Raw genomic sequence first — 19,457 nt, 5'->3', positions numbered from 1 at the left:
TCCCAAGGTACGGGCGCAGCTAGCGCACGAGCCTAAGCTGTGTAAATGCTCCCCTGGTCACCGCTGAAACCTGGGGATCCAGGCTCAACGATGAATCCAGGATCACACCCAAGCTGCGAACCTGCGCCTTCAAGGGGAGTGCGACCCCATCCAGCACAGGCTGTAACCCTATACCCTGCTCGACCTTGCGACTGACCAGGAGTACCTCTGTCTTGTCTGGATTTAATTTCAGTTTGTTCGCCCTCATCCAGACCATTACAGCGGCCAGGCACCGGTTCAGGACCTCGACAGCCTCCTTAGTAGCAGGTGGGAAGGAGTGACACGTTCCTCTTGGCACGTTTCCCTCTTTCGGTCTCCATTCATGCCTCTTCAAATTCTACAGCACTGCTGGTCACAGCTGACCTCCACCTGGAGTGCTCAAGGGCCAGGGCTTCCCAGTTCTCAGTGTCTATGCCAGAGTTTTTAAGGTTGGCTTTGAGCCCATCTTTAAATCTCTTTTCCTGCCCACCAACATTCCGTTTTCCGTTCTTGAGTTCGGAGTAGAGCAACTGCTTTCGGAGACGGTGGTCAGGCATCCAGACAACGTGGCCGGTCCAGCGGAGTTGATGGCGGAGAACCATCACTTCAATGCTGGTGGTCTTTGCTTCTTTCAGCATGCTGACATTTGTCTGCTTGTCTTCCCAAGAGGTTTGCAGGATTTTTCAGAGGCAGCGCTGATGGAATTGTTCCAGGAGTTGCATGTGACATCTGTAGACAGTCCACATCTCACAGGCTAGTATAGCAGGGTTGGGAGGGCAATAGCTTTACAAACAAGAACTTTGGTATCCCTACAGATGTCCTGGTCCTCAAACATTCTATGCTTCATTCGGAAAAAATCTGTACTCGCAGAGCTCAGGCGGTGTTGTATTTCAGTTGACTTTTGTGGAGAGCTGGCTGCCAAGGTAGCCGAAATGGTCTGGAAACTCCCTCACGGCCACTCCTGGGAGTGCACGACTCCAGTTGTTGTGCCCGCAGGTTCATTGGAACACGCAAGCTCCCTCAACACGACAAGGTGGCAGTCCATCGAGAGGAAATGGGGTTTTAGAAGCAAAGAAAGGGAGAGGGGGAGGGGTCTGGGCAGTGGAAAATGGGAGTGTGATGGGGAGAGTAGCCATTGGGCACTTCTCCAGCACACAACAAAGACAGGTTTGCAATAGTAGGACCCTCATGTGATAATGTCCTGAAACAGCTTCCAATTTGTCTACCTAGAAAACCCTGTTCTGAAATGTTTCCAAAGCTAACAGCTTTAAAATAAAATGTTCCTTTCTTTGTTACTTGCTGATAAAAGCCACGAGAGTGGAAAGCTGTTCATTGTTTACAGTAAAAACATACACTTTCATGAAACAGAAAAAATCATGCATCATATGACTCATTTTATTCAAAAGGTGCATTATTAAATGACTTCAGAAATAGAGGCAGCAATTGAAGCGGTATCATTAGAAATAACTCCCATAAGAGAAGGAAGATGGGATCGAAAGTAAAATAAATACAAAGCTACAATATGGTATGGAAGAGGATCCTATGATTAAGCCTGACCTATTGAGGAAAGAAGTCTGCCAAAGAACCCCAAAATGTTCTTCTGCAAGCAGATCCAAAGGTTTAAAGGGCTTCCTATGACACAAAGAGTGAGATGCAGAAAAGAGGATAATCAGATGTTAATAGTGTTGCCCTGACTCAGTGCAATGGATCTCACTTCCAAGTGTTCATGTTGGAAAACCAGCAACATTCTTTGAGTAAACAAAGTTGTGTGAAGAGCTATTTTAGGAAACCGTTTTCATACTCTCCAACATTTCACAGATGAAAAACAGAATACATGTGGCCAAACAACATTGGAATGTGGTACAGAAGGCAAACGGTATTAATGAGGAATAGATGGTTATTGTTATTATTGTTAAATGAATTTATTGATGAATTTGTATAATGTTTTAAATTGAGTTTTACTGTTTTAATTGAAATTCCTGTGGTGTATATGTTGATAGCATCATTTGATGCTTATGTGAAGCTGCCCTGAGTCACCTTGGGGTGAGAAGGGCGGGGTTGAAATGAAGGAAATAAATAAATAAATACATTGTTTTTGCAGTAGACTACGGGCCATTCCACACAGCCATATAACCCAGAATATCAAGGCAGAATAACCCACAATATCTGCTTTAAACTGGGTTACCTGAGGGCACTTCCAGACAGGGAAGAAGTCGACGCCGACTCGGGTTTAAAAAACCCATGTCAGGGCAGCCTTCTGTCCTCACACCGGTCCAAAACCCTGCACTTTTGGCGCTGGGTGTCTTGATACACTCCTGGAACCTTCCGGGAAAACATGCAAACACCCTAACCCCCTCCCCCAAACCCCTTAAAAACCCATTTAAAATAAATAACTTATGGGGCCAGCATTTCCCTACTGCTGGACCTCTCCTGGCACTTAAAAATGACACACGTGGAGAAGGGAGGGGGGCAAATGCCCTCGCAATTTTCTGCCAGCCCTGTAAGTTATTTTTAAGGGTTTTTTTAAGGGGTTTGGGGGAGAGGCCAAGTGCCCTCGCAGTTTTCCAGGCTGATTCAGCCCAGAAAAACATGAAATGGCTGTATGGACTGCCCTCCCAGAAGCCCAGGACTTCTGATGGGGCAGTTCAGATGGCGGCCATAGTGGGTTTAACCTGCACCTTTCAAGAAGGTGTGGAACAAACCCACTAACAAATTATCTCAGCACAAAGCAGCACAAAGCATCGTTTGGATGTCTCCCGTGAATATTCGGGAGGGCGCGCCCTTTGTGCTCTGTCTGAATATGCCCTGAGTCAGGCCCGTAGCCAGGATTTCAATTCAAGGGGGGGGGGCTGAGTTTTTTTCAGGGGGGGGTTGGCGGGGGCTGAGTTTCGGGGGGGGGGCTGAGTCTGAGTGAAAGAGGGTCTACTTTAGCAAACCTTTTGTATCATTACCCCAATACCCCCATGCATATGAGATATATTGAGTATGGTGATCAGATCATGATATGAATAAACATAACAGTTTAAATAATGCACCAGTAAGGCCTTTTCGCGAACCACCGTGAGAATTTCGGGGGGGGGGCTGAAGCCGCTCAAGACCCCCCCCCCCCCCCCGGCTACATGCCTGCCCTGAGTCCATGCTGCTATATATCCAGTTCAAAGCCAATAATGTGGGATTTTACTCAGCTGAGTGGAAGGAGCCTACAAAAAAGAGCAAAAATCAGCAGTTCCCTGCCCCCAATCAGATTAAATGAGTGCAAACTACTTGTGCATTTTGAACTCAGTTTGCAGCAATGGAAATATTGACAGGAGGAGGAGAGAAACTAGGGCATTTCAAAAGCAGCTGAAAAAAAGTGGGACGACAAAGGATTAATTAGGATGATCCTTGTCAAAGTGGATAGTTGGGAATATACATTTTTACTTATATTACAGGGTCACATTTACTATTTTTCTCCCCTACCACAGATTTGGGTGTCTGTAGTTTAATAGCAGAACAAATGCTCGGATGCCTAAGCTCAACCCACACTCAAAATAGAAGGAAAACCCTGCTGAAAAATGGACAGAGCCAAAACCAGTCAGCGCTTTGGATTTCTTTTGCCCTCTTTTCCAAGTTCTGCTGTGCATCACACACCTTACCAAAAATATATGGTTTCATATTTAAAATAGCAAAATAGTTCCCATTTGTTTTAAAAAAAGGCTAAAATTTGTTAAAATAGAATCCCACATTTGTGTCGTGCTTTAGAAAATTGTCACAAGGTTTCTGTGCGAGTGCCTCTTCCCAGATAGCTGAATAGATAGCAGAAGCTCCAGCATTTCACAGATGAAAATTAGGACACCTGTAACCAAGTAACATCAGAGAGTGGACAATTGTTAAAGCAGCTGCCGGTATTCCTGACTGTATAATCTCTTGGCTGAAGCCTTTTGAATCTAAGGGAGAGAGATGATTTGCTAGTGGGGATTAAAAACAATTTCTCATGCAATGGTTAATGAGTGGCATTTGGTGCATGGTTGAGTCATGTTAAACCCTCTGACATTGCCTTGCCTTATAAAAGTGGCCTCTCTTCTGACGTCCTTCTCTAACAAGGAGTGTAGAAACTGTTCTTTTTCATGGCAGGAGAATAGTTGACGTCAGCACCCCACTGTGCTTTGTAAATTCATCCCAGCTGTATTTTCCTGGGAGATGTTGAAATTAATAGTCTCAAGAGAACACGATGAAATGCTTCTTGTGGTTTGTTTCCTTTGCTAATTTCTCTGGTGATCCACTAAAAATCTGCAGGGGATTCTAGGCTTGTGTTTTGGGTAAATATTTGTTTCTAGTCATTTTAAAGCAGAGCAGGGATGGGAAACCCTTGCTGGGTCCAGGAACCAATTTCCTGCTCAAAATGGCAAAACATCTCCCCTCCCCACATCCAGTAGTGATGGGGAGTCCATTTCTGGTTTTGGAAAACAAGTCTGTTTTGATTTTAAATCAAGCTGGGAAGAAACAGAACTCGTCTGAAACCATTTAAAATGAAGAATTTATTTAAAAAGCCACTTATCCCTTTGTTTACCAAAAAGTTAGGAGGTTGGGCCCACAGATTACCTGCTCCTCAAACAGATTAGCACTTTGAATGCAGGAGCATGGGACTGGTAAGGTAAAGTAAAGGTTGCCCTTGACATTAAGTCTAGTTGTGTCTGACTCTGGGGAATGGTGCTCATCCCCACTTCTAAGCTGAACAGCCAGCATTGTCCGTAGACACCTCTAAGTTCATGTGGCCAACATGACTACATGGGGTGCTGTTGCTTTCCCCACCAAAGCAGTACCTATTGATCTACTCATATTTGCATGTTTTTGAACTGCTAGGTTGGCAGAAGCTGGGGCTAACAGTGAGAGCTCACCCTGCTCCCTGGATTCAAACCACTGACTTTCAGTCAGCAAGTTCAGCGGCTCAGCAGTTTAATACACTGTGTCACCAGAAGGCCCATTGGGACAGGTACAACCCAGGAAAACAAGATTAGCATTGATCAGGGTTTCCTGAATGTTGATCATTTTTTCTCATTGACATGAGCAATAATGGCAAAAAACATCACTAAAATGAAGCTTGAATATGACTATTGATCTTTTGATTGTTAATGTATGCCTTCAAATCATGTCTGATATATGGTGACCCTATCATGGTTTTTTCTGAGGCTGAAAATGTGTGACTCCCCCAGGATGAAACTGGGGGTTTCTATGGCTGAAAGGGGAAGCAAACCCTGGGCTCCAGCGTTGTAGCCCTACGCTCAGACAGTTACACCACACTTCCTCTCATTGATCTTATACTTTCGCTTAAGGAGTATTTAGACTGCTAGCCATGTCCAGTGATATAAGCATGTAAAGTCTTGGGAAAAGGAGAATCAAAAACAGAGTTACAATAATGCTTAAAATAGAAGGCAATAGGAAAAGAAAATGACCACATTACAAACTGATTGACCCAGTCAATAATGCCTTATCCCTATATGACCTAAGAAGCATTCCCAATGACTAGGCTCTTGGAAGTCTCCCATACATAGGATTGCTATAAACTGAAGCCAGCTCAACACTGAACAACAAATAACATTTAATAATCCCAAAACCTGTCTTATATTTTATGTTACACTTTTGATTTTGCATGGCATTGGGGAAACTGAAACAGTCTGGCAAAAGATCCACACAAACTGAGGATGCAAAAATGGAATAGGCACCAGGTTTGGACTTAAAAAGGCTTTTAAAGAAAACAACCCACCGCCCCCACCCCCCAGTTTCCAAATTCCCCAATGTTTATGCTGGCTGGAAATTTTTGCAAGCTGTAGGCCCCCAATATAACTTTTCCAAGTGTTGGGCCTTGATGCCATATTGGTGGACATTCCCAGCATACAGATCAATATGAACAGAATTCCCTGAAAGCAAAACGTTATGAAAATCCATGCCTCAGTGAAAGGAGTATGATAACAGTGATTCAAAGCTTTAAAAAACATATGAAAGAAGGAGAAATGTTTGATTTACGGGCAAGAAGACTACTGGGAGAAGAAAACAAGAATTGGATACCCAAAATAGTAATATTGACAAACTTTCTACAAAAACCAGTGGAAATAAAACAACTGAAAAGCTGATTTAGGATACATTTTAGGAAAATATTTCCCAGATCATCTTCCTTAAAAGATCCCAGGAGAATCTGGTGCCACTGACTTCAATGGGGAGAAGGAAGACAAAGGCAATAGCAAAAAGTGGGCATGACAGAGCCACAGACTAAGAAAGGTGGCTGGAAATGTGGTCTATAGGAGGAGTGGGATTTTATACCAAAGCTACGTGGAGATTCACTTAATTTCATTCTGTATTCTAACAGCTTTCATTTTCTGTCAGCTACTCCTACAGTTCTATATGACAGCTTTCAATGCATTGTTTCTCCCTCAGCACTGTATTCAAACCACAAACATTTGGGTCCATTAGCAGATGGATCTGTCAACCAAATCCCTCAGTGCCAATACCTGTGATTCCTTTGGTGTTAGAGACAAGCACAACACCTAAGTGAAGCTCATACTAAAAGCTTCTGAAAGGGCAGATAAGGGCTACAGTGACAGTTCTACCAATATCTTCCCAAGGACAAGCAACTTTGCTTGTTATGTTTACAGCTCATTAACATTAATTATACCCCTTCAATCAATCATTCACTTTACTTGAGTCCCAGAGCCAGGAGTCAAAGCACCTTACACTGAAGAAAATGCAATATAGATTTCAAAATATAGACTTTTAAAGTACAAAATATTAGCTTTAATATACAATTCAGCTATCAAAAATATGAAATATGCATTAAAGCATATCTTCACGATGTACTATCATTGGCATTGATGGCCTACATGTACCCTCTGTGTGTCAATGTATACAATCAACACTGTAGAATTATTGCAGTTTGATACCACATCACTGAGTTATGACAGTCAAACTGCATTAATTCTAAAATGTAGATGCACCCTATGTTAGCAAACAACAAAAACAGTATATTTATCAATTAAAATCTCTATGTTTTCTCCTTCTCAAATGGAATGAAGTAGCAAAGCAACTCCCAGACTTCTTCTTGTGGTTTCCAGGGTTCTCCAGGAGTTTGAAAACTCTCTATTTCTGGAAGCATGGTTCACTTTATAATAAGATGCACAGGAAGCATGTGCTTTGTTTAAATGAAATGTGATGCATTCTTACCATGGCTACCAGATCAAATTCAGCAGCAGAAACAGAGACATCAGTGTGAATGTGGGCGCAGTGTCCATGTGGACGGAGGCCTTCATTTGTCTTTATGGGCCACATGTTGTCCAGCCCAATATAGCCCATTGTCTACCTAGTCTGAAGATGGTTCTCCAGGTATTCAATTTTCCCACAACCACACTTAAAGAAGGAAGAAGTTAAACTTGGGACCCTCTGCATGCAACCCTTGTTTTTCGTACTACAGAACTTTGGCTCTTTCTTACATGTGAAAAGAGACCCAAAGCAGCTCTTTCTTACAAACGACTTTAGAGTGAAAAGGTGGGATGATGATGATGATGATGATGATACTGGACTGAGCATCATGACTATGTGAGCATCTGAATTCTGGTCTGCCCAATTTTAGTCTAACAATGCTACCTATAAGAGACATTGTTCTCTGAGACACAGTACTACTGAAAGACAGGCAGACAAATGTCAGCATGCTGGACCACCAGTACTGAAGTTATGTTCCTACACTATCAACTCTGCTAGAGTGGCCATGCCATATGAATGCCCAATCACCGTCTCCCAAAGCAGTTACTATACTCCCAGCTCAAGAATGGGAAATGTACTGTTGTTGGATAGGAAAAGACATTTAAAGATGGACTTAAAGCCAACCTTAAAACTGTGGCATTGACACTGAGAACTGGGAAGCCCTGACCCTTGAGCACTCTAACTGGAGGTCAGCTGTGACCAGCAGTGCTGTGGAATTTGAAGAGGCACGAATGGAGGGCAAAAGGGAGAAATGTGTCAAGAAGAAGGAGCGCCAAGCCAACCCTGACCGGAACCACCTTCCACCTAGAAACCAATGTCCTCACTGTGGGAGAACATGCAGATAGAGCTCCTCAGCCACCTACGGACCCACCACTAAGACACTACACTTGGGGGATCATCATCCTCAGTCTATGAGGGTTCACCTAAGTAAGTAAGTAACTACTGAAACAACCTGTCTAGATTTGGGAATTTCCTCACGTCTGTGTAACTGCTGAGTTGAAGAGCTCCGTACAGAGAGACACTTTTGGCAAGGACATCAGAGCAGATGCATGTGAGGTGGGTGGTGAGAAGATGGGCCCAAATGAATGGAAAGAAAGGCTATCTCCTCTTTACCTCCTCCAGTCATTTCAGTTTCACTAGTACCCACTAGTCTATGCAGATACATGCACGAATGGAAGGGAAGGAGCAGATAGTAGTTGTAAAACTATGGGCATTCTCATTCAAAACACTAACCTCTGCAAACTCTGGGACAGAGATTATGTTCTTGAGTTTTTGAGGAAGTCCTTAAGCACCTCTAGGGCCATTTTTATTTTGCGTAAAGAGCAGCACTTCACAACGCCAGGCTGGGCAGCTCAGTACATTTTATCATTCCTTGGCAGAAAATGTGTTAGTGGATTAAATACTAATAGCGAAGAGTGAAAGTCAAGTGTTTCTGAGATCTTTCGTGTAGACATAGCTCACAGTTAATAGCTCTCCACATGAAACCTATCACTGGTGCACCAATTCCATTAATGGATGCCAAGGCTAAGAAAGGTGGTGAGGAACTGGAACCAAGGCGTCCTATCATGCAATAGAAAAATTACACTCATTCCAGGCAGAAGTTGGACAGGTTGTGGTAATGATTTAAAATTATGTGTAAAGGATTTCTGTCCAAGAAGTAATTCCTTGCATCTGCAGAACAGTAGTACTATAAATCTGTAGAGGTAGCTACCTCATAGGATTTAATGAACTCCACTAAAAGTTATTTGTTTCCAGAATCATAGAATCTGAGGGATCCTGAAAGGTATAATAGTCAATTCTCCTGTCAATGCAGTAAAGCCATCATTACAGCATTCCTTACAAATTGTCAGATAGCCTCTGCTTTAAAATCACTAATAAAGGAGACCTACCACTTTCAGGGGCAGACCATTCCAGTCCCAGAACACTCCTCCTGAGATTTAATCAAAACTCTAATTCTTGTAATTTAAACTAGTCTGATTCAAGTCTTGCCCTCTAGAATGATGCTTCATCATCTCTGTATCAGCCCTTCAGGTATATCAGATGTTTACAGAAGGCTATCTTGTTGTTTCTTAGCCACCTCTTCTTCAGGCTAAATATACATGCCTCCTCCAACCTTTCTGCATTAGACTTGGTCATCAGTCTACCCTCACTATCTTTGTCATTTGCCATGGCAAACTTTCTGTTGTGTCAACAAGGTTTAACACCTGTCTTAGACCAAAACGTTTTAAACAATAGAGTGCATTCAGAGCTTGGAAGGTATTATCATCATCATCATCATCATCATTTTAAGACATTGAATAATTGCGTATGTGTAAAGCCACCTTGAGTCCCCTTCGGGGTTGAAAAGGGGGGGGGGTATAAATATGGTAAATAAATATTCCCCCAAACTGATATTTGAGTCAGCTTATAATTTATAATATAGTTTTAAAAAATCAGAATAAAACTGGAATTTAACAATTAACAATATTAAAAAATAAAACAAGCAATTAAAATGTTAAAAACTAAAAACAATACAGTTAAGCCCCTTCTTCAAATACAGGAAAAGTTATGAAAGCTAAGAAATAACTGAGGGAATGATATTATTTTCTTTGGCTCACTTGCTTGTACAGTTCTTACTGCTATTGTAGAGTGATGGCTAACATTCACTCACTTTAATATTCTTTGTTTGCTTCTCTAGTCTATAACCTTTGGAAACCCACATCCTATTGGCCTTGCCTTGAGCAAGGAAGATGCTGGCTGAGGTATACATCTGAGTAGAATTTGTCTGGAAACCTGTGATATCATGGATTTATACAGTAATTTCCTCATCATCCATGGTTTTCCTTTTCATGGCTTGTTACTACTCCCCCCCCCCCCCCCCCCCCGGTCAGTTATGGTCCTAAAAAACTTGGGAAAGGATTTAATACTATCTGCATTTTCAGGCATCCATGGGGAAGTCTTGGAATACATCTTCTATGGATAAGGGGAAACTAGTGTATTTGAATACTTTGATGCATTGATTGTATGTAGAGGTTGAGGTGAGTTGCTGTTGGGAGAGAGAATAGAGTACTAAGGTGGCTATGGTTGCCTATATAGCTGTTCTGCCCCTACTGAAATAGGGGATGCAGAGATTGGGAAAGTTACATTTTTTACTGCAAAACGAAAAACAAATCAGGAACTGTCTGTCTCAAGAAAGAGGCAAGAAGCAATACTAATATACTCTTGCAGTGTTGTGATTAGTTTCAACAGTGCTTGGGCAGGATAACTTCCCAGTTGGTTAAAAAATGTGTCTCTTCGGTGTATGTGAGTCATAAGCCTTGAGGTCTTGGGATAGGGCAGTGGTTCTCAACCTGTGGGCCCCCAGGTGTTTTGGCCTACAACTCCCAGAAATCCCAGCCAGTTTACCAGCTGTTAGGATTTCTGGGATTTGAAGGCCAAAACATCTGGGGACCCACAGGTTGAGAACCACTAGGATAGGGCAATCTATAACCCTACAAATCAACACACACACACACACACACCCATGTTAAGTGTCAAATGGACTCACCTTCAGCCTCTTGGGATCCCAGCATGTTCTGCCTTTTATTAATTCTGTGCTTCCTGATTGCATGGCAGAGATTGGTCTTGTGTCTTGCTTCTCACATTTGTCCCTTCTTGTGAAGATTCATTAGTTCTGTCTGGCACTTCTTTACCTGGAGACTCAGTCTCCTCATTGTCCACAAGGCAAGTGAGGTCATCATTTTCTATCCCAACGATTATTTGTCTCTTGGGATCAGTGATCTGGATCTCTCCCACCTGTTTGTCTGTTGACGGTCCTTGGTCTCCATCATCTGTCTTTACTGTTGACTCACTAAGATTTTTTGCACAGTCTTCACCATTAAGGCTCCTTTCAGACTGTGTATTTTTGTCTAAACCATCCTCATAAACAGTAGAACCGATCTCCTCCACGATACTTCCAGATGCCTGATTCAGTTGGTATTCTTCCTGGCAAGAATTGTTGTGCATACAGTTGTCCTCAGGAGACATATCAGCCACAATTACTGTCTTCCTGGGGTTATGCTCTGCCTCAGTCTCATCAGTGCTGACTGCAGACACCTCTTGGGTAAGATATCTACTGGCATTTTCCTTGTTGCCCTGGCCTTCTTCGCCTCCAGATAGACTTGCTTCACTTCTTTTGGCTTCTGGCACAGAAACACTATGTTCCTGTGGTGTCTCGTTCTTGTCCAGCAGTGCTTCTAAGCAATGCTGTTCCTTTATTCCTTCACTGGCTTCAACTTGGTTCTTCAGTTGTTCACTGCTACCGGACTTCTAGAATTTCAGAAGACAAAAATATGTAGTGCTTATCAAGCTATTTATTCACAGCAGATAAGTGGAACACAAGATCTTCCACATATTGCTGAAAGGAGCTACAATCCAACTACAGCTGGGGATTTTCCCTGTCAATGAAATGGGGAACAATCTGGTTTCAATTAACAGGAGATTCTGTTCTAGTTCTGTGAATAAAGAATCAGGGCCAGAAGATCTTCGGGATTCATTCTTGAGATGTACAAGCATAGCGCAAGACTCAAAAATACCACTTTGCTTTTCCATATCTGAACAAATATTCTATATACTCACCTGATTATCCAGTTCATCCTTTCCAAAGGACATTTCTTCATCCTCCTTGGCATCCCATCTGTAAAACAAAGGACATATGCAATGTCAAAAAGCATTCTAACCTCTCTGGTTTCTTTTGAGGAATATCCTACTTAACACAAGGATGCAGATGTTGGAATTTGACTTCAGAGCGTACAGAAAAAGATGGCATGAGCTACAAATTTGCAGACTTTTTTTGTTCAAGAAATGCTCAAAGCAAGATCAGTAAGGCTCAGCAGACCTCCTGTTGTAGTCATTCATGTATTTTTGATAGCTCTGACCAAGAGGTACCTTATATACTCAAGTATAAGCCTAGTTTTTCAGCACATTTTTAATGCTGAAAAAGGCCCCCTCGACTTATATTTAAGTGAGGGTCCTGGCGAGAAGGCATGGGGCTGAAAGAAGCCCTTTGCAGGCTTCTACCAGCTGTACACTTCTTCCCCTTTCAGCATAGCAACCCAGCTGGGTCATGGTGCCGAGAGGGGAGGAGAGGAAGCTGCGTGGCTCATCAGCCACGCACCTTCCAGCCAGACCAAACCTGGCCTGGCCTCTCCTCTTGTCACAGAACCGAGCTGGGTTGCTATGTCGAGAAGAGAGGAGAAGCAGCATGCCTTCCCCTTCTTCCCTCTCAGCACAGTGACCCAGCTGACATCCCAATATCTTTCCTGGAACAAACTTCATCTTATACATATTGTTATTCTCTTAATCTCTGAGACCCAGCAGAATCCATTAATCTTTAACAAACTGATTGTTTAGACTGTGATTCATAAAATCATAAAAACCCAATTTCTGTGCCAAGGCATTTGTCATTTGACTAAGAACATGTGCCAGTGATTTATGGAACTGTCTGATGAAGCTTGAGAGTGAAGTCTAAAAAAGAGAGTGTATTCTAGAATGTGTTGCATTTGACATGTACCAACAAGCAAAGGAGGAAAATCAGTTTCCAGATTTTCGTGTGCTTACAGTATTATTAATAATTTATTGTATTTCTTTTAAAATATCACAGAACTTAGCACAGTGCAGTATGCACAAACAGCAATACAATCAAAATCAGACCTGACTAACATATGTGTTACTGAAATCTGTTGGGTTGGAAGACACAAGAGAGGGGGGCTTTTCTATGGAGAAGTCTACATCTTGCAGTCTATACATTTCTTCCTCTCTGAGTGTTTCCCCCCTCTATTTTCTACAGGAAAATGCATGCAAATTGATCTCGTATATGTGGCCTTTACTTTTGTCTAATGTTTTCTGTTGTTGTTTTTGTTGGAACTTGGAAAATTATTTATTTTAGTCTGCATCTTCAATAAACTCATAGCAACCATAACCAGTGATCACATTGGCTAGGGGACACATAGGACTGTAGTTCAAAATAATAGTAGGGTTCTCAAGCTCAATTTTAAAATATGTTATGCATTTTATAGTTCATTGTTTTGTGTAGACTGTTAAAATACTTCCTTTGGAAAGCCTCTGAGGAAACAGAAATGTTTTAAATAAGTAAATATGCACATGGAGTACATTTAATGACCACAAACAAGTAACAACAACATTTCTTTCCTGGAATAATGTCCATTTCCCATGCATGATGATGACTTGTCATAATGGCAGAAAAATCCCTCCTCCTGTAGCTATGAAAATAGTTTGCAGTTGTTTTGTTGTGCACCCAAGGACATGTCTAAGGTTAAATGTACAGAGATGGAACGTGCCTGAGGGACTTATAGAGCAGATCTGATTTTTTAGCCCATACTTCACAGTTGAACTATCCAATTGTATTGGTATGATAGTGAGGTCCAGCAACTACAAAAGAGGGCAAAAGTTGTAAAATAATGCTATTTAACTACATTTGTTTTCAAGTTTATAAAAAACAGCTAATTTAATTATGTATTCATTAGCGATGTTCCCGTTTTTGTCATCTATGCTCAAGATGTCGTGCATCACACTCCGTATTGCCTTTGTTCTTACGTCAACACTGTGACATTTGTAAGGCTAGGATAATGATTGACAGCATTACCAAATAAATTTTATGGCTCAGAGACTATCCACATATCAGAACTGTAGCAGTTTCCTTCAATTGCTAACTGACCATTTACTGAGAGATGCCGATGACTGAAGTTGGAAAGTTTTTAGGGAAAGCACATCTTTTGCCACTAAGCTAGAAGTCAGCTCTTCACATTCACTAGAGTTAGGGGCACAGGATACCCCTAAAAGTGGAAAAGCCACAAATAAAAAATACTATTTTTATTACCTAAAAGAAGGCATCTCTGGAGACCTCTTCACATGTTGAGGGGGTGTGCTGTTTCACTGGCAATTGACGGCAAAATGGCAGGTGCACAGGGCACCTTGTGGTGCCCCATGTGCCCTCCCTCCTTCCCCCATCACATGTGAGGGATGGAACAAGATGCGTTTGCGCCCTGTCCCCATCAGATGAGAGAAAGGGTAGCAACACATATTGCCCTTTCCCCCATTACAAAGGGGAAATAACTTAAAAAATGTGGGTAGCTCCATTGGAGCTACCTGAAACCCATTTATTTCTCCGTTGTTGCCAAGAAAACGTCTTCAACACTTACTTGGCACTTTGATGTTAAATGGGGCAGGGTCTGCCGAGTGTTAAGTGATAGTGTTCAGCAGGGACCAAAGTGCTTCAAAGGGAGAAAAAATCCCAGTGTGATGAAGTGGTATGACTCTCTAGGTCTTCCAGCATGGCTCTATGATTCATAGAATCACACTGGAAGACCTAGAGAGGTGATCCCTCTAAGAATCTCTAGATTTTAACGTATTGTGTTTTAATTGATTTGACTCCTTAGGTTTATTATGTTTATTTAGTTTAAGCCCCTGTTTTTGGTTGTTTATAAGTTATATTGCGTTCATTTTATTTCATGTTATGCCTTGATTGTTGTTTGTCTGTTTTTGGGCATTGAATGTTTTCCATTTTTGTTATTTTTTGGAAATGTTCCTGAGTCCCTTTGGGGAGAGAGGGCAGGTTATAAATAAATTATTATTATTATTATTATTATTATTATTACTTGTATTATCTTCCAGTGTGACTCTATGGTCAACATCTGGTCTAAGCTGACCATAGAGTCGCACTAGAGGACCTAGAGATTCCTAGAAAAATATTTTGATCAAATTTTCTAGTAATCAGATCTGGAAACAAGTCAAACCCACATATGTGGAGCAACACATGTATTGTTTTCATCTTTTTAAAAAGGTATCTAATGAAGTTCCATTAACATAGTACAAAATAGAGCAAACCAATGTATGCATAGTTTACATTCATCAGTATAACTCCGATTGCAGGAAATGTGCATTCAATGAACCACTCCCTCTGCCCTCAAAATCTTTTTAAAGATTGCTAATGAATAACCATGGAACCAGCTAACAGGCAGTCACTCAAAGTTTTGAGAGCAAAGAATTAAACCATTCATATGGTGGAGGAGGTGGCAGCAATGGATAGGAATAAGGATAGGAATTCTATAGAATCACAGAATGGGTCACCAAAGATCAAGCGGATAGGCTGGATGCTGTGATGGGTGCATGGCTCCACTCCAAGAGTTGCTCTTCAACTGACATCATCACCCCCTCTCCACACACACCTTTTCTGACACCCCTTCTTGCTCTTTGCACAGAAAATAACCCTGTTATCTGTTATCATTAATTAGAGCTGAATGGGAGATATGAGTAGGGAAAAAGAAAATACAGTAATGCCAAGTTACTGATATAACCAGCAGCCCCGGGGGTGCAGTGGGCTAAACCCTTGTGCTGGCAGGACTGAAGACTGACAGGTTGCAGGTTCAAATCCAGGGAGAGCATGGATGAGCTCCCTCTATTAGCTCCAGCTCCTCATGTGGGGACATGAAAGAAGCCTCCCACAAGGATGGTAACATATGAAAACATCTGGGAGTCCCCTGGGCAGCGTCCTTGCAGACGGCCAATTCTCTCACACCAGAAGTGATTTGCAGTTTCTCAAGTTGCTCCTGAAACAAGAACAAAAAAAGCAGGAAATGCCCCCCTCCCCATTTATGTTCTAGCTTATTTTCTCCATGAAAATACAAATGGGCCAGGTTAGTTGTGGAAATAATAGCAGTAAATCCCTTTGCCCTGCTCCTATATTAAGAGGAGAAAGCAAGTGAAGATGTGTGGGATTTCTCTGTAATCAAAATATATTGTTTTCATTAAGAAATGCAGTTTTAATATCAATCTAGGTCAATTAGCAGATGCTGTAATAATAAATGTTTAATAAAGACAAATTATTTTTGTCCTGTAACTCAATTTCTTTCTCAAAGTGAGGCAAAGAACAAGTCCAGACAACAAAATTCCACTGAAAGCTGCTTCCCTACCTTCTGGCTCTGCCAGTGAGTCTATCCTTCCCCTTGGCCTTACTGCTCATGACTGGCAATGTTCTGGATGCAGAGTCGCTTGTGCTCCGTCTGTGTTGTCCTCCACCTGAAAAAGATGCCATATACAGAGCTAATCCATTCAACATTGAATGTTTGCCTTTATGCCTGGAAGCTGCCCTGAGTCCCCCTGGGGAGATAGGGTGGCCTGTAAATAAAGCATTATCATCATCAATGCCTAAGGTGCAAAGTGAAGTCCAAGGATTGTATACAACTTTCTGGAAATAATGAATTGCTTCCCCTGGAGTGATAAAATTCAGTGACATAGATGTGTTCATCTGGATCAGTATATAAAGGGATCTCATACCACCTTTAAGACTGAGAGAAAAATGTTTTTACCATAAGCTTTTTTAGACTAATTCTATGTCATCAGATGTTTTTGATGAAGTAGATATAGGCTGTATCTATAACAACAAAAAGGTGGACTCATCCCAAAGAAGGTACTGGCATTCCAGATGACGTACAGCTACTTCTGGGGATGATCCATCTTTCTTTTTTTGGTCTTAGCTTGACTTTGTTCATTGCAGAGCAAAGACTGAGAAAATCTAGTGTTTCCAAGAAACTCCAGAGTAACTTAGGTTTATTTTTGCCACACTGACAACTGGACTAGGCCTCATCTGGCCCAATAAGTTGTCCAATGGCAGAATTCAAGGTCATCTCCCTTCCCCATGCAATCAACATGGAGGAGGGAGTAACCTTTTCTTTTAAAACACATGCTCAGGTACCATTTCAGACCTTTTCAGAAGTAACATCACACTGGAGAGACTTTCCATGGAGCTCTAAGGTTGGTGAGGAAGTGGTGGCAATGATGCAGAAAATCCAACAGACCAGTGGTACCAATGTGGAGCCAGCCCATCTACTCTGTGAGGAGAACAATGTGGCATTGCACAGGATTCAGCCTCAGGCATGTGGCTGCCATCATGAGTCAATCCATGACCAGTCAAGCATCAGTGGCCAGTAGCCAGTGTTGTCATGCCCTGAATGTACAAACGTTTGTGCTGCCTACTTCCTTCTCTGGATCAGTCTCAAAGGTGCTGTAAGATCCCTTTGTATATTTCTCCTGGAGTGGCAACTCACTCTTTAAATATGTTGTAGGAGATCTCTTGCATTTTGTAACTTTTGAAAATCATATTTCAAAAGCAGAAGTGCACTTCTGTTTTCTTATTGCTTTGTTTTTTTTTTAAAAAAAAAAATATTAGTAGTCCATGTAGCTTGGAGGTCCAGGTGGAAAAAAGTGGCTCACAGACCTGCCACAATGGCTCACACTTTCTGTACACATGGGAAAAAATGTGTTTGAGGTTCCAGTAGCCCACTGCTTTTACATTGCTCTGTTCTGCCATGCAAACATGGCTTCCCTGATTGAAGTGGGCCCCAATAGCAATGGGACTTAGAAATTCCAGCTCATTAGAGAGTACTACTAGCAACGGCCAGGGACGAAGATGAAGAATGTCTGTCTGCATAACCTTGAGGCATATGGTGCATCAGCTTCATTCAACCTGACAGTCTTGAGGCATTTTGGACTATAATTCCCATGGTTCTGATCATTGCCTCGAACAAATGGAAGCTGAAATCTAAAAATACAAGATCTATGAATGCTGAACCTTTCTGAATAGATTTCAGTCTGCACAGTCCCTAGAGAAGAGGGCAATGGGGAAATTGGCGGATATATAACATGTATCACAAGTGAACTTCAGGAGTCAAAGTGTGTTTTTCAGTCCTCTTCATACTGGTTCATGTCAGGGGCTGCTATGGTTTTTAATATTTTATGGATTTAACCTGAATTGTTTTTAATACTAATGATGTTTAATGCAAATTGTATTGTAATGCTTTTAATGGTGTTGTCTTTAGTCATCCAAATATTATTTTTGTGGGCACTTCCCTTGCACCTCTGAGTCACTTTTGAGTTTCCTTATGGAGAGAAAAAGCGGGATATAAATAAACATAATAATAATAATAATAATAATAATTCAGGCAAGTGTCCTGGTGTTGTCTATAGTCATCCAAATATCTTGTGGGCACTTTCCTTCAACTATTTTTCTGTACATTGTGTGTGTGAACACATGTGCCTTCAATTTACATGGTGACATATGGTGATCTCCATGAATTTCATAGGGTGATCATAGTAAAAATATATATATACTCAGAAGTAATTTTGCCAGTTTTCCTCTGAAATGTATTCAATAACACCTTCATACTCCTTAGCCATAAAGCCCAGGCAGTACAACCTTCTTGTGCCACCCTGGAAGTACAGCTTAATTTTACTTGTTCTTGTAACTATAATCCCCACAATATGCCCACACAGCCTCTCCTATGGTGCCATTCCCAGCATTCCTTCTTGCATCCATGGTTTCTGCCGTGATGTTCATGAGCTTTCTTCTTGGCTGCCAGCCCAGCTATACATCCCCAACAGAGAAAGAGCCGAGGCTGTATAAGACTGATAAATATACCGGGTGGGTGGAATTATCGCTTTTTCTTTTCTCAGTTTCTTTTCTCAGTTTCTCAAACAACTCCATTAAGCATGAATGTCACAGGCCACCACCCAAGCAGCAGAAGCAACATAAGCAGCTCCAAAAGAAACCCCAAAACCCCAAAACATTATCTGTAATGCTATTATTAAACATCAAAGCCAGAACCATCCATGCCATAATATTTTCAATTTTTAACTTTTTTAAATTAATGTTTTAAATTGATCTTTTTCACATTATTGCAAGATACTTTGAATCCCAGATTAGGAGAAAGGTGAGATATAAATCCAATAAATAGATAGATAACAAATATAAGGGTCCGAAAGGAAATCAAACCTGAACTCTGACTAGAAGCAAAAAAAAAAAATTAAATGGATGCTACTATATTTGAAACACATCATGAAATGACATGGCTCATTGAAAAAGGTAATAAAACATGGAATAGTGCAAGGTAGTAGAAATAGAGGTAGTCAGTATTACAAATGCATTGATTCAATCAAAGAAGCCACAGCTCTGAATTTGCAAGTCTTGATCTATTGTGTACATGGGTGGAGTTCACTGAGATTTCTCATTCACAGAGCTTCCATAAGTCAAAACTGGTCTAAAAGTGAAAAATAACAAACAGTAGCTGAAGGCTTGATAAAAACTACAAAGGAAACATTCTAAGCCTGGAAAAATAAGTATTTAGGGGAGAAATAGTTTTTTGACTAAAGCATCCTTCTCTCTTTAATGTTTTTGG

The 19,457-nt window shown here is 41.4% G+C and overlaps 1 protein-coding gene across 2 annotated transcripts in view; it reads right to left on the bottom strand.

Moving 5' to 3' along the window:
- The window catches only part of CCDC9B (coiled-coil domain containing 9B), an 80,379-nt gene that overhangs the window by 7,099 nt on the left and 53,823 nt on the right, over positions 1–19,457 (bottom strand). For both annotated transcript variants that reach the window (XM_060760313.2, XM_060760319.2), the window contains 3 exons: positions 16,197–16,302; positions 11,845–11,902; positions 10,775–11,535 (listed from right to left, as the gene is read on the bottom strand). In XM_060760313.2, the coding sequence (XP_060616296.2) occupies positions 10,813–11,535; positions 11,845–11,902; positions 16,197–16,302 (887 nt within the window). In that variant the 3' untranslated portion in view covers positions 10,775–10,812. The remainder of the gene's footprint in view (positions 1–10,774; positions 11,536–11,844; positions 11,903–16,196; positions 16,303–19,457) is intronic.

The sequence above is a fragment of the Anolis sagrei genome, chromosome 1 (assembly GCF_037176765.1).
Source record: "Anolis sagrei isolate rAnoSag1 chromosome 1, rAnoSag1.mat, whole genome shotgun sequence".
NCBI lineage: Eukaryota > Metazoa > Chordata > Lepidosauria > Squamata > Dactyloidae > Anolis > Anolis sagrei.
Note: the sequence above shows the minus strand (reverse complement) of the source record. Positions and strands in the feature narration are given on the sequence as shown.